Below are 14232 nucleotides of genomic sequence, written 5' to 3'. Positions count from 1 at the left end.
ATGAGATGAGATGAAGGGTCAGAGGGGCTGATAGGCTGTATTTTAGTCTTGATCTTGTCGTTCATTTATGGGTGTTTTTAAGTCAGGGTGTGCTGATTTGCAGCATGACAGGCAGCTGCAGGCAGCTATTGGGCAGGGCTCTGAGCTCCTGCCTGTTTCAGTGGCAAACACATGTCCTCTCCGAAATCTGCCTCTTCATAATGACCCTGGGAAGTGCTGCAGTAGCAGCAGGGTCAGACTGTGGTGATTTATTTCCTCTTCAGCGTTGGTCCTAGCAGGGGAGGGGGCCCTCTCCACTTGGCTGCCTTTGCCTGCTTGCCATAGATCTTCCAGCACGGAGTCACCCAGGCCTCTGCTCTTCAATCTGGGTCTGTGCTCTCCTTCACGGCTGCGCGCGGCCCTGACCTGCAGCAGCATCCCTCACTCCTGCTTTAAATCTCTCCCAGCAGCTGCTGGAGACATTAGCATTTTCTCTTGCCAGCCCATAGAGACCAGGAGACCAGCCCTGCTAAGGAAGGAATTAACCCAGCAGCATCACATATCAGAGGTATCTTTTTATTGACTGTTTACAGAAATACAGTAGCACTCCGATTAGGTGGCTTAGGCGAGTTCTCCAGAAGGTGCCTTCCCTCTCAGCACTGCTGGGAGATCCCAAGGAGAAACCTGCCCTTTCACACTTTGGCGTTTCTCTGGAGGCTTTGGGGCTCCCCAGCATAAACTTCCTAACACCTTCAGCTCTCCAGGGGTTGGGATTTGTTTGAACCAGTGGATGGAATTCAAGAGAAAAAAAAAGGAAAAGAAACCCCCTCAAGCTGGGGGTGGTGGGGCGGTCTGAACACACCTGATATGTTGTAAGCCAGCCCTGCCATGATCCCCATCCATCACTGCATGTGTCTCCAGCTCCACAGAGCTCAGCTGTCTGCCACTAAGTGTGCGTAGCTCTGGGCTTTGCACGCTCTTTTCACACAGCTTGTTGGCCATAAAACAAATATTCCTTGGTCTATTTTTCTTCCTGTACACGTATAAGAGTGAGGGCCTTTCCTTCAGCTGTTCACATACCATTTCAGGGCAAGAAAGGTATGCTCAGCTGGGCTGATAAACTAATTTAACATTTATTTATGTATTTAATTGACTTTTTTTTTTTTTTTTGGCAATCAAGGTGTAGTGGTTGGCTTGTTTTGTGTGTCCTTGCTACAAGAAACTGCAGACACTTCTGGCATAGAGGCATTTTGGCGGCAGCAGCTGCTGTTGGCCTCACTCAGTAGTCAGTGAGAGGGTATCGCAGGAAGATGAAGATAAGGATGATACAGAAGGTGGCAAGGGCTGAGCTGGTGATGTTAAAAAGCCGGGCTGTCTTGGCATCTTCAACTGCTCCATTTAAGTCATTGAGGAGTTTCTTATCCCGGACCTGAGACAAAAAGATAATTAAGTAAAGTAATTGCAACACGTATGAAAGACATGTTCAAGCAACAGCCACAAAACCCAGTGCACCTGTACGTGGTTACCTGTACAGGTGCACTGTGAGGGCTGGGCTGGGCCTCTGTGTTTGAGCACTTGGGGTGCCATAAAACACCCTGAAGGTGAGGTTTGCACCCTGTCTCTGCTATGGGTTGAGCTTGTGAAGCCAAGCACTGTAATACTTGTGGGCTGGAAATTCTTGGAAGTAGAGAAGATCTGAAAGAGTGGCCCGCTGCTGTTACCAACCAGGCAAACCAGGGCCCCACGGTCCCTGGAGTGGGGCCGTGTCATTTGGAGCCTGAAGGTGCACAAAGGAACTGAGATGCCATTGTACACCCCAGGCACACAGGCACTAATGCACACTTCCTTCCCACCATGTCACAGCGCCCTGGCCCTGCAGTGCCAGGCTGGGCCCATCCAGCCCACAAGGGAGGAGGCTGCAGGTCTGGTGTGCATCCCTGTGCCTCCCTCTGCACCGAGTGGCCAAGCGGGTGAAAGCTGGCACAGCATCCTACTGCAGCTCCAGGGCTGTGCACGAGCCTCCAGCATATTAAGTAGTCCTGGGTTAATGAGTTCCTTTCCTTTTGCAGGTCTTATGCGGATTGTGTAGCATCTCTGCCACAGGCAGCTTTCCATTCTGACAGCACAGTCTGCTCCCTTCATTATCCCGCAGCTTTTATGGGATTTTATGGACTTTCCTTGGGACAGCTCTGCAGTGGGCGATGATTGTGCATGTCCGTGTCACTGGCCTGTCCCCACCTTTCCCAGGCTGCCAGGCAGTGCATGGCACTGCCAGCAACAAAGCCACTAGCGGGCATTGCCGATGCACTAGCGACAGCATTAGCAGGCAGCAGATGGCACTGCAAGGCAGCAGATGACACTGCCAGGCAGCAATGGCATTACCAGGCAGCATGTGGCACTGCCAGGCAGTGGATGGCACTGCCAGGCAGCTGATGGCACTGTGCACCAGCAGCAGCTCTGCAGTTGGATCCCAGCAGAGGAGGGATCAGACTCCACTGCTTCCTAGCAGAGATATGTCCCTGTCCCCAGGCTGCCCCTTCAGCCAGCACTCAGCAGACTCAGGCAGCTGGAGCCACAGGGATGAACAAAAGGACCTGGACAAAAGGACCAGGACACTTGACCCCCCATCCATCTCCCGTATGCAAGCAGGGTGCCCAGGGTGTGGCAGGGCCTGCCCCTCTGTCCTCTCTTGGGTGGGGGTTGTGGGGACTGGGGCTGTGAGCCCTTGGCCTGCCCTGCTGCCAGCAGTGAGAGCCCCGCTGGGCACTGCTGGGTGGACACCAGATATGGGTGGAAAGCTGCAAAAACCAGCCCCAGAATCAGACCAAGGAATATTAAAAGGCTTTTATCGATTAGGAGCTTTCTGAAAAGACACTGCAACAGATTCAGACCACATCTTACAGACTTTTCTCTCTTCCTCCTGCAGGGTTTACCTGCAGGGCTATCCTGAAAGCCTTCTGCTAGACATGGGGAAGGGCTGCTGCCCTCCTTGTCTCACTGACCTGCTGCTTCACAGGTCCTCCAAAACTGCATTTCAGACCCTCAAGCAACATTCCTCCTCTCCATCACACTACTGAGGACCTCTCTGCACAAGCAACCCCTGATCTTCTGAACTGTGGGTAGAGAAGCTGCTGTTAGCATGAGACCCACAGGATCTGGTGCTGGCAGGCACATAGACAAGAATGAGCCTATTTTTCATACTTGTATTAAATCAAACTGTGCCATGTCCTCAGCCTGTGATGTGCCCTGCTCATTGGAGCCCAGAGTGGAGCTGGGGCCATTGCCCTGCTGTGGAGTGCTCAGCTAGCATCCTTCTGGGATTGGGAAGAGGGACAGTCACAAACTCCATGTGTCTTTTGGGCACACTTGGCTGGAGCTCTCAGCAGAGGAGATGATCTCTGGGAAAGCATCAAGCTGGCAGCTTGGGAGCCCACATGCCTTTCTGTGTCAGCTGAATGTCCGGGATGACTCACATTTGAAATTATTCAGTACGTTTAACATCCTCCCAAAAACCCCTGGGCTCAGCAGCAGCAGACATTTGGCACCTCCTCACGCACTGGTGAGAAGCCCCAGAGGTGCTGGATTCAGGCCAGAAATCCCGCTTGCCTGCTCCCAGCAGACTCTTTGAAGCTCTCACACACTTTCCTCTTCCCAGCGGTGGGGCTGCCTCAGGCAAAACCGACATGGAGCAAATGCCTTTTGCCCCTTCCCGCACTGTATCCCGGTGTTCTGTGCCGCAGGCACGCTGGCCTTTGCTGTCAGTGTTTGCTGTCAGACGGAGCTTTCTCCAGCAGACCGGCACGGCCGGCACACCGAGCTCTGCAACCCTCCCGCAGCCAAGCCGCTTCACCTTTGTGAGGAGGCCAGTTCCTCTTGGCCCCAGGAGCTGTCTCCTACTCCTCACCTCCTGTTCCTCCTCTCCCTGGGGCGCCCTACAACCCTAATTTCCAGGCTCAGCCTTCTCCAGTGCTCCCAGCAGCCTCTCCCACCTGGCACCAGCTCACACTCGTGACTGGTGCTTTAGCCCTTTCCCAGGACACACTTCAGCAGCACCTCTCCTTGACTTTCCCATGGCTCTCCCTTTGGCCCTGCTCCTGTCATGCTGCTGCTGCTGTGGTGAGGGGTGCCTAGGGCTGCCCTCTCCCCAGTGACACCATTTCCCCACAGTTCCTTTTTTTTATCCCTTCTATCTCTTCCCTTTCCTGTTGTTTGAGTCCAAACGATGGCTGCCTTGCTCCTGCCAAAGGGCACCCAGCTGCCTCCTCTCCCTGCACCTCCAGCTGGTTCCACCCACACACTCCTGCTAACCCCTGTGCTTCAGTGGTCACCCTCATGGAAATCATCCCTGATTGCCCATATCATTTTCACTGAAATAGAACCTCTAAGCACCAGAGAAGTGCAAGGGCCCCCATGGCATAAAAGTGCAATTAAAAGGAGTTTCTCCTTACGCACCACTCACAGCTCCAGCCTCCCACATCTCTGCAGGGCAGCCTTGCCTCCTCCTGCATGGCTTTGCACCCCCAGATGCTTCCAGATGTCCCACTTTAATGTCCTACTGTGGCAACTCAGCCAGGCTTTGGAGGAGCTCTCCTGGAGAGCAGATAAATGTTTCAGCTCCTTCCCTGCTTTGTCCTTAAGGAGATGCTGGTGTCTGTCTTAGGAAAAGCTTCAGCTTTTCCTATTTTCATGCTCCTGTGGCCACCATCATCATAATGTGCTGGCAGCTGGTGCTCGAGCTTCTGGGAGCCCTGGAAGCTGATTCTTTCCATAGCCAGAGAGATGAAGCATAGTGAGGGACAGGTCCTCAAGGTCACAAGGCTGAACCCCCACCCAGACCAAGGTGTGGTGTTTTCTTAGCCACAGGCTCTTCTCATCATCCCTTTGACCATTCTCTCTTGCCTAAAACTAGATGGTGACTTTTGGCCCTGCTTTGCATTGAGATGACCGGAGTGTGATGATAATTACGTCTGCTGACTGGGGTTTCCCTGGGCACCTCCAAGCACTGTGTGATGGCATCCTTGGAAATCCCCCTTTGGACAAGGCAGAGCTCACCTCTGATCCAGGCTGGCAACTTACACAATTTCTTTCTTCTTCCATGCCTATCCTTACATGAAACACAGCCAGCTTTTGATGCAAATCCTGGGACCAAGAGGAACTGGCCTCTCCTTTCCCACCAACAAAAGGTGGTATGGCCTTTCCATCCATCCATCCATCCATCCATCCATCCATCCATCCATCCATCCATCCATCCATCCATCCATCCATCCATCTCTATTTGCCTGTCTCCTCCCTGCTGCTCACCTTACCTTCCAATATCTCCATCTCACTGTGTCCTCCCACACCTCCAGCGTGTCAGTGCCCAAGGGGTCTTTCTCTCCTCCCTCTCCTCACCATCCTCTGCCCTTCGTTTCCTTGGGGTTTTACATTCTGCAACGTCTCCAAGGGCTCCCCTTGGCTCTGACCACCCCAGTCCCTCCCCCAGCAGTCGCCTCCCCTCTCTCAGCCCCTCTCATTTTTGGGAGCAGCAAACTTGCTGCTCTAGTGAGAAGTGCTGCCTCAGCTTGCAGAAGGAGACAAATGGTTTGTTGATAACGAGTCTAATGAGGCTGTTTTTAAGGCAGCCTGGAAGTCCACAGCTGGTTGTCAGTAAACCCATTTCTATGCAGAGCTCCATGTCCCTGCACAGAAGGAGCTCTGGAGGCGATCCTTGGATTTATTTGCTCTGTGAATTGCTCAAGAGCTCTCCAGCCCACGTGCCTCCACCACACCGGCACTGGCATCATGGGACTGTCACCCCTGCATTTCACCCACATCCATAAACCATTGCTCCTTCCACAAAGCAGGATGAGAGCCTGCCTGAGAGGCTGGGTGAGGCAGCCTCTCAGGGTTAATAAATAGCTGTGGATTTGTGCTGGTCTGCTTCCACTCGAAACAAGGAAGACCAACAAGTGGCAAGAGAGGAGGGCAAACAGTCGTGCCCACAGCTGTGTGCTAAGGGCTGGGCAGAGAGTGGGCAAGAGAGCTTGGCACATTTCCATGACCTCAAGGGGCAAGAAAACTCTGCAAGCAATGCTGTGGGCTGCTGGTGAGGCTTAAAAAGCCAGCAAGGCTCCTTGGCATCTTCATCTCTATAGAGCCACAACGAGGCATCCATACTGCAGCTCATCTCAGATCCCAGCTCCTCTGATCTACTGCCTCATGGCACAATGGGTACAGAGGACTTGGCTCACCCCAGCAGTCTCCAGAGATGAAGCTCTGAACAACTGAAGTGAGATCTCCTGCCACCAGGCACTGATGCATCATTCATTACCACTTGGAGCTGGGAAAGGGGAAGGGAGGGAGCTGCTGAATATCAGACCACAACATTTGCTTCTGATCAAAATCAACTGAGTCCAGAGCATTGCTGTTGCAGTGATACTTTTATCTGTGCTGGGCTGGGGTTAGGGTTACTTTAGGGCTTTTCTAACTTCTCTGGTCCTGCTGTTGATCTCTCCTCCCCCAGCATCCAGCACACATGATTAGATGCAAGTGCCTTGCTTGCACTCTGGGAGGCTGACCTTGAGAAGCCTGGCATGCTGGAAATGACCCCTGGAGGGATCCATGAGTTGTGTGACCCCGCTGTAGCCCTGCAAGCTGTGTTCGCTGAGGATCTGGCCTGCTATGGGGGTAAATAAAGAGGAGGCATGCTGCCACACTCCTGTTCAGGGTTCTTGGCTGTGACATCTGTCACACACAGAACGAGGCTTGTATGTCACAGTTTCTGCCCTCACCTGAAAACATGTGTTTCTTTCTTCACAAATTCTTTGGTGCTGGGGTGGGGGTTTTGGACATTTTTTAGTAAATGGTTATCACCCCTGAAATAGCATCTCCCTGCAGAAAGAAATCTAGAAGGCCGTAGCTAGCATGCAAAAGGCCAGGCAGACATGCCCGTTTTCCCAGATGTGGCTGAAACCAATAAAATAGGGCATGAGAAAGGAGGCAGCTTCACAGTAATATTCAAGTGTACCAAGGATATATCTGTCTTCCAGTGTGGGCATTATGCTGCTGAAACCAGAGGAAATGCTAGGGTGTGCTAAGATATGTACTGAAACATCTCATGGACTTGGGTCACGAAGGAGATACTGCTTTATTAACAGCATGAATCTGTCAGAAGCAAGTGACCTTTATGACAGGGAATTGAAAATACTATTTCTGATAATGAAAATGATAATTCCTGAAGTTGCTAGATGTTTCAGTTATTTAAAGGAAGTCTAAAAAGCTAGGTGTAACCCCAAAGTGTAACCCCAGGAACCACTTAATGTTATCAGTGCACTGATGGCTCTTGAGGAAACCTGTGTTCCACTGGCTGAGGGCTCTGTGTCAGGGGTCCCCGAAGAGGCTCAAGGGAGAGGAAGGTGCAGCTTCATTCTTCTTCCTACTACCCCTTAGTCAGTCCCTAGAAAGGCAAGACTTAAGTGCCTACTGCTCATATGTCCTTACATTTAATTGCAGAGGAACAAGATAGTTCCCTGTTTGAAGGGATATCTGTTCCCAGGGCATTTCTTGCTCCTGTTTTCTCTGAACTTCTGGGAAAAACATTATTGACAGTAAAAGAGAAGAAAAAATGTTTCTGGAGAAATAACCATAACACCCAGCCTGGCTAGGGTGCTGTGAAGATCCCTGCAGTAGCTGTGGGTAAGGAACACAGCTGCCCTTCTGAACATCCCAGTCTTCCCCAGGACAGACCTGCTACTGCCCCAGCATCTGCATTGCCTCTCACCACCCACCCCAACAGCAGCTCATGAGAGCACTCGGCATCCCTTCAGCCACTTGCTTGCTCTGTCCTCTGCCTCTGAGGGACATTTTGTTTCTATTTTCCCCCTGCCACAGAGTCACAGCCACTGGGGAGCTCCAAAACCAGAGCAGAGTTATTTCTACCCGCTCAGCATTGCCTCTGTTTGGGTACCGCAGTTACATCCCGTCAGCTACCACCTTCCCAGCCCAAAAGCCAAGGCTGGTTTTTGACAGCCATCTTCTATTCTCCTTTCTCTGATTTGGAGCAAATTTGCCCATTTGCCTTCCCTCACCACTGCCTCTTTTTTTCATGCTTTGTGTCCTCTAGGTCTTTGCAGACAGATGACGAGCCCACACCTCTGTCCCGGTGCAAGGCCCCGGGTTACTCCTGGGCTTTTCCCTTCCTTCCATCCCATGTCAAGGATAGTGAAGGGTCCAGCCTCTAAAAACACTGTGAGTGGCAGACACCACTCTACCTTGTCACCAAGGGATGGGTCAGCCCTGCTCTCAGGCTGTCCTGCCCTCACTGCTGCAGCAGCAAGGAACCACATGTACCCAGACACCCACGGAAGCCTCTTCCACGGGCAAGATGTCAATTGTTAAAGGCAAATATAGACAAGGAAAGGCTTAAAGAAACAAGGAGGAAGCCAGTGTTTTCTTCCCTTGTTGGATCAAGGTGTGGGGGCTGTTAAGGGACCTGCTCCCCCCACTCATACGAGCCTGCTGCTGGCTGGATTTGCCCTTTGCTTGTGGTGATGCTTCGCCCCAGGATGATTTAAGTTATTAAGTGCCTCACGCAGGCAGCAGCAGAGCCTCCTGCACAGGCAATGGATGAGAGCTCACCTGCCATCTTGGGAACGAGAAACTGAGGCAGGCACCACCAGGCCAGTGCTCGGTGAGCCCAAGACAGGGGCTGCAGACTTCTCCCTGGGCCTTTCTGATGGAGACCCTGAAGAGCTGGGAGCAGCCTCCTTGCAGTGCTGGGTGCTCACAGTGCAGCTCACAGGAGCTGTATGGGGTTAATTGATCTGCTTCTGTGACGAAGCCTGTCTGCACCCTGGCCTTCCTCTAAATGCTGCCTGCCAAAACAAATCAGCCAGCTCCTCTCCGGGCCACCCAGCCGCCCCGGGCTCTCTGCACATCCATTCAGTTAGTTTTGCATCTGGCAGGCAGGGAAGGGGAGGGCAGCCCAGGCCCCTCTCTCCTGGCAGCTGCCAAGGTGCTGCCTGTTTGCCAGGCACCATTCCTGCCGGGCTGCTCTCCCCTGCAGCTATCAGGAATAATAACCTGGTCCCATTCCCATCATGGGCTGTGCTCCACGCCATCACCCTCTCCAACAACACAGCTTTCTATCCCTCCAGCCCGACACTGTGGGAAGCCCCCTGCACTCTCTTCCACCTTCTCACCATTCCCATGATGCTGGCAGGTCTCCAGGCCTTGTTTTGGGATTTATAGGGCTTGGGGTGGGGGAAGCTGGCCACGAGCTCTGGTGTTTTAATTACGGAGAGGGCAAGAAAGAAACAGGCAGGATTGCCCTGCACTTTGTAAGCTTCTTACCCCCTGCAACTTGCCAGCTGACGGCTGATCCTGGCTGGCTGCTTCTTACTGTTCCTGCTTGACCACCCAATGCTGCTGGGTCCTATCCTGACGATCTCTAACAGCCAGGATCCCAAATAAAGGACTTAGTGCTGGCGTGCCTGCAGGTGCAGCATGAGCCAAAGCAGCCCTGTGTTGCCTGCCTGTCACCCTGCACCGCGGTACAGAGGAGCCTCTGAGGGTACTTGGAGCAAGTGAAAGCACCTCTTCCCCACCTGAAGTAACATCTTTGGCTCCTCAGCTCTTCCCATCCCCATCCCCATTGTCTGCAGCCTCTCATTTGGGTGGCAAAGTGGGGTTTCACATCAGGCACAACCCCCGAACGCTTCCCCCCTGCCCGGTCACCCTGCACCCCGAGCCCCGCGCTCAGTACTCACTTTCAATGAATAGGCCAAGGCGATGAAGCCAAGGCAGCAGAAGTTGAGGTATACAAAGTTGAAGATGGACCAGAGATAGTAGTCGTTCACCTCGGTGGTGTCGGGGTAGATTTCAATGACAGTGGTGGGGTTGGTCATCGTCTTCTTCTCCACCGAGTGCTTGCACGGGACCGCTGGCCGCAGGCTGTCCCCTTTGCAGCTCTTGCTCTCCATGAGATAAACGGCAGAAGAAGGAGACAGGACGGGCGAAGCTTGCCGGAGAGCTGGGGGCTTGGCGATGCAGGCGAAGCAGCCCTGCGGGGGGCCCTGCGGGGGTCTCGGGGTCCAGGCCACCCCCTCAAAGGGGCATGGCGGGCCCAGGGGGGGGTCCTGTGTCCTCTCCGTGGTGGCTGCCGCGGCGTCACCGCGCTCTGCCCTGGCAAAGCCAAAAGCCCCCCCGTCAAAAATGGGGGTGAGGGGATGGAAAGGCCGGGGGCAGAGGGAAAAGAGAAAGGGGGAAAGGAGCAGAGAAGGGGAGACGTGGGGGGAAGGCAGGAGAGACAGAGAGGGACCGGGAGAGCGAGGAGAGAGCAGGGAGAGGAGTGAGGGAGTGGGCAGAGGAGAGAGGGAGGAGAGTAGGGCAGGCAGGAGAGGGAGGAGGGAGCACCGCTACACCCGGGGACCACGACGCCGCCGCCTCGGCGCGGAGCTGCCGCCGGCCGCGGCCCCGGGCGGGGGCAGAGGCGCGGGCAGGGCGGGCAGCATCCCTCCCTCCCTCCCTCCCTCCCCCCTGTGCCACGGCCTCCCCCCGCCGCTGCCCGCTGGCCTGCGTGACCCGCCTTCCAGTCACCACCGGGGAAATCATCCTTTTTTAAAAAAGGACACAAATAAAAGCAGAAAGAAACACTTGGGAGGCGCCGGGGGGCTGCGAGGGAGTCGCCAGCCGGCCGCGCTGCAGCCCCCCGCATCCCTCCCCGCCCGCCTGTCTGTCGGTCTGTCGGGGCCTTCTCCTTTCTGTCCCATGCCGGGATGGGAGCCGGTGGCTCGGCTGCGGGCGGAGCGGGTCTCCCGGTGCGGCAGAGCAGCCCGCCCCTCCGCCCTGCCTCCCTCCCTCCCTCCTTCCTTAGGGGGGTGGGCATTTTGGGGGGGATTTTTTTCCCTGAGTCCTAGTCTTTACGGTGATTCCATTTCCCGGTTCCTTCCACCTGCCAGCAGGTTTCCCATACCCCCCTCCCTCCACCTTTTTTTTTTTTTTAAGGGTATCGTGGCTGAGGAGGTGGAGGAAGAGGAGGAGGGGAAGAGGGGATGAAGACAGAGGATGGGGAAGGGGATATTAGAAGAAGTTCCCCTCCACCCTAGCTTTGCAAATAGGAGAGACTAGTCCACCTCTGGCTGCCCGTCCGTCCGTCCATCGGTCTCCTCCGAAGGCATCAGGAGGAGCGAGGGATACTCACAAGGAGGGATGCGGGGAGTCGCTGCATATCCGGCTCAGCACTGCCTCCGGCTCGGCTTCCTCGGCGCTGGAGTTGAGGGAGGAGGGGAGGGCGGGGAGGGGGGCACCCATGGACCAGGGATGGGCAGGGAGGGAGTTAGGGGATGGGAAGGTCAACCTGCAGCCCCTGTCTCCCCCCGAACATGCTTCACGCAGGAGAGCTCCTCTGTGTCTCAGCCCTTCTCCTCGTGTCCCCCCCACTGGGACGTCACCTCCTGCTTGGAGCATCCTGGTAGCGCCCCGCTGGAGAAGGGCACCTCCTGGGCCCCGGCCGAGCGGCTTCCCCGAGCAGCAGGGGGGATGCTCGGCCCTGCTCTCCCCAGCGTCACCCACAGAGACATTTGCAGCGGGGACTCGCTGCAGCCTTGTTTGCGGGTTCACCGCTATGGACCTGGGTGAAAAAACTAAAATAAGTGTGGCAGGAGTGCGTGGGGACGAGCGGAATTAGCAAGGGGAGGTGGTGGTGATGCAATGCTGTGGGGAAAAACGGGCTCTGGTGTTGAGGGGATGAACGGAAAGGGGATAAATCCTGTGTGTGAGGTAATAGATCCTGCTGGCATGGAGCAAATCCCAGCGCAGGCGGGGTGGGGGCACTCCGGCAGCAGGATGCACGGCATGGGGCTGCTTTAGGGGAGGGGGTGGGGGTGTCACCAAGGCTGGTCAAGCCCGGGAGGATTAGGCTGTGCCCAGGCTTAGCACAGGAGCAGGGATGTGCTTGCTACCTCCCATTGCTAACACTCTGGAAGCTGCTCAGAATCCTAGCTCTAGGGTGCTGCGGTAGAGTCCCCCCAGGGACATGATGATGGAGAGCAGCTGGTGGCGTGCAGGGACAGCTTGCAGGTCATTCAGGAGGATGCACAGGGAGGGTGAGGACACAAGGACACGCCGTGTCACCCCACAGTGACATAGCGTGGCGCAGGTGGCCTTGTTGCAGCAGGCAGTTCAGTTGTGGCGCTGGGGAAGGGGAGCAGAGAAATCAATCCCCAGAATACTGGAAACGGGGTGGGTAGAACAAAAGTTGATGTGAGCAGAAACTGCAAGGGAAGGGAAATCCTCTGGAAAAGCCTTAAGCCTACCCACAAAGTGCTGAGCTAAGAAATAAGGATGGTAATTCACTCAGCTCTTCACAGGCAGGTTTGGCTCCAGTGTAGGGGCACCCACCCTGTGTTCATCCCTGTGGGTTGGTCTGATGTGGGGCAACTTCTTGCACATCCAAAGGTCTCTGAGACTGGAGGAGGTCCAGTTTCCATGAGACCAACTTAATCCTTCTGAAGCCTGCACTGGTTAAAAAAGGACAAATTGCCCTCTGGTTCAGGATTTATTGCTGCTGGAGTGGTGTTGGGTCCTGCCAAAGTAAAGAAGGTTTTATTACTGCTACAGCTGCCTGTGATGAGATCCAGATCTCTCTCCAAGAAGCTGCAAAGAAACAGAGGCAGTGCTAGGGTGAGAGTGATGCTCCTGTGGGATTAAGAGGTTTGCAGGAGAGGCAGAGCCATGGCCAGCTGTCGTCAGCTTTTCTAGAGGGCTTGGACAAACTCAGCTGTGCAGAGCATCCTCCCTGCAGGCTCAGGAGGAACAATGAAACCCCATGGATGCAGACTGGAGCTATGGATGAGCCTGCTGTTCGTTTGTCTGGGGAAAGTTGTGCGGGTAAGGATGCTCCTCTTCTTAATGTCAGTCAGGGATGGAGGGTGAGCAGAGAAAAAGGTCAGAGAAGGTTTGGAGCAGGCAAGAGGAGGCAGCAGGGTGGTGTAGGGGAATGTGAGATCAACAGAGACAGTCACATTCCCTGGTATGAATAGGACTGAAAGGTCAGGGAGGTTGAATAGCTGCTTTTCCTCTTCTTCAGGTACCAGGTCATCCCTACAGTTTGCAGAGCACTTTTTGGTCTTTGTGTGACTGATTCATCATCTTCCTCAATGTTAAGTGTGAGTGGTGAGAGGTTTATTACATGGACCACAGTGGCATATATGCAGCATCACTGGTTCAACAACCATTCATGTGACCTCAAGGAACTGACATAAAAAGTGGAAGGAATAAAACCCCTCAATATTCTATGTTATTTTAACCCTCCTCCAATTTTCTGGGCATCTTCAAAGGTCATGCATGCATGCCCTCAACCATATGGTCTAGGACTACTTTCCTTTCAAATAAAAGGTGGGGTGAGTATGAATAATCGCCTGCATTACTGTGGCATCAAGGCTGGCTTCCCCTTGTGCTAAGCACGGGACAAACAGAACAGAAGGATGCTTGCTGCCCCAAAGCAATTCTCACATAATCACGTTAGAGACATGTGGGCTGTAGCGTCATCAAATGCTGTAAGACCTGTGAGAAAATCTTCTGTCTCAAATCCTACTCAAGCTCTTCAGAAGCCATTAGCAGAACCTAACCTTGCTTCTTTTTTTTTTTTTATTTCTGAAGGAAAAAGTCCACAGCCTCCTGAATGCTCCTTTCCTATTACCCCTATAAAATTGCTCAGTGGTTGCTAAGTTCCATAAACAGGCAGCCTGAGACTCTGAGGGGTAAATCCAATTTTCCCACTCTCCCTTGATCTGTCTCCTGTTCTCTGAGCTTTCATTCTGCACTCCGCTTCTCTTCCCTCCCAAAGAAACCTAAAAATAAACAAATCCAAGAAAGAGCGGAAAAAGGAAAAGCCATCAGCCCCCAAAACGATGTGCTTAGTCATTCATGGTGAGTAAAAATAGTTTCCCAAATGAACAAATTGCTGAGCCAACCAGATGAGCAAGTCATCTCCATAAATGAGGGGTCTCATCTTCCCTCTCCTTGGGCAGGAAAAGGAAGCCATTGTGTTAATGGGCTTTTGGTAAAGCCCTAATCAGAATTGGAGAAGGATCTGGCCCATGAAGACAGCCCTGGGGGTCAGTGCCAAGCCCCTACTACTTAAGGGGACATGTAATGAAAAAATTGATAGTTTTTTGCACCAATGGAGACATTTAATGAAGAGTGAAATACCAAATTGTCATGTGCATGGAGTTCTGCAGAAATGGTGCAGTAAACAGGGAGGCTGAAGTAAAC

At 53.6% G+C, this 14232-nt stretch overlaps 1 protein-coding gene across 3 annotated transcripts; it reads right to left on the bottom strand.

The window, feature by feature from the left end:
- Positions 1-534: 534 nt before the first annotated feature.
- On the bottom strand, positions 535-11368 carry IFITM10 (interferon induced transmembrane protein 10). 3 transcript variants are annotated; one of them, XM_036384987.2, is made up of 3 exons: positions 11159-11368; positions 9726-10140; positions 535-1408 (listed from the first exon to the last, which is right to left on the bottom strand). In XM_036384987.2, exons 1-3 carry the CDS (start codon positions 11266-11268, stop codon positions 1259-1261), a joined length of 675 nt encoding a protein of 224 aa, XP_036240880.2. In that variant the 5' UTR covers positions 11269-11368; the 3' UTR covers positions 535-1258. The 3 variants fall into 3 exon arrangements, with proteins under 3 accessions (XP_036240880.2, XP_036240882.1, XP_036240881.1); XM_036384989.1 differs by lacking the exon at positions 11159-11368 and adding an exon at positions 11091-11152; XM_036384988.1 differs by lacking the exon at positions 11159-11368 and adding an exon at positions 10544-10778.
- Between the last annotated feature and the right edge of the window lie 2864 nt (positions 11369-14232).

The sequence above is a fragment of the Molothrus ater genome, chromosome 6 (genome assembly GCF_012460135.2).
Source record: "Molothrus ater isolate BHLD 08-10-18 breed brown headed cowbird chromosome 6, BPBGC_Mater_1.1, whole genome shotgun sequence".
Taxonomy (NCBI): Eukaryota; Metazoa; Chordata; class Aves; order Passeriformes; family Icteridae; genus Molothrus; species Molothrus ater.
Note: the sequence above shows the minus strand (reverse complement) of the source record. Positions and strands in the feature narration are given on the sequence as shown.

Bases quoted from the DNA above. Each gene is read 5' to 3' on its own strand.
- IFITM10 (XM_036384987.2), bottom strand. From the start codon at position 11,268: ATGGGTGCCCCCCTCCCCGCCCTCCCCTCCTCCCTCAACTCCAGCGCC. The intron at 10,141-11,158 runs GTGAGTATCCCT...TGGCTTTGCCAG, and splicing joins GACTCCCCGCATCCCTCCTT to GGCAGAGCGCGGTGACGCCG. The intron at 1,409-9,725 runs GTGAGTACTGAG...TTTTTGTCTCAG, and splicing joins CCTTGGCCTATTCATTGAAA to GTCCGGGATAAGAAACTCCT.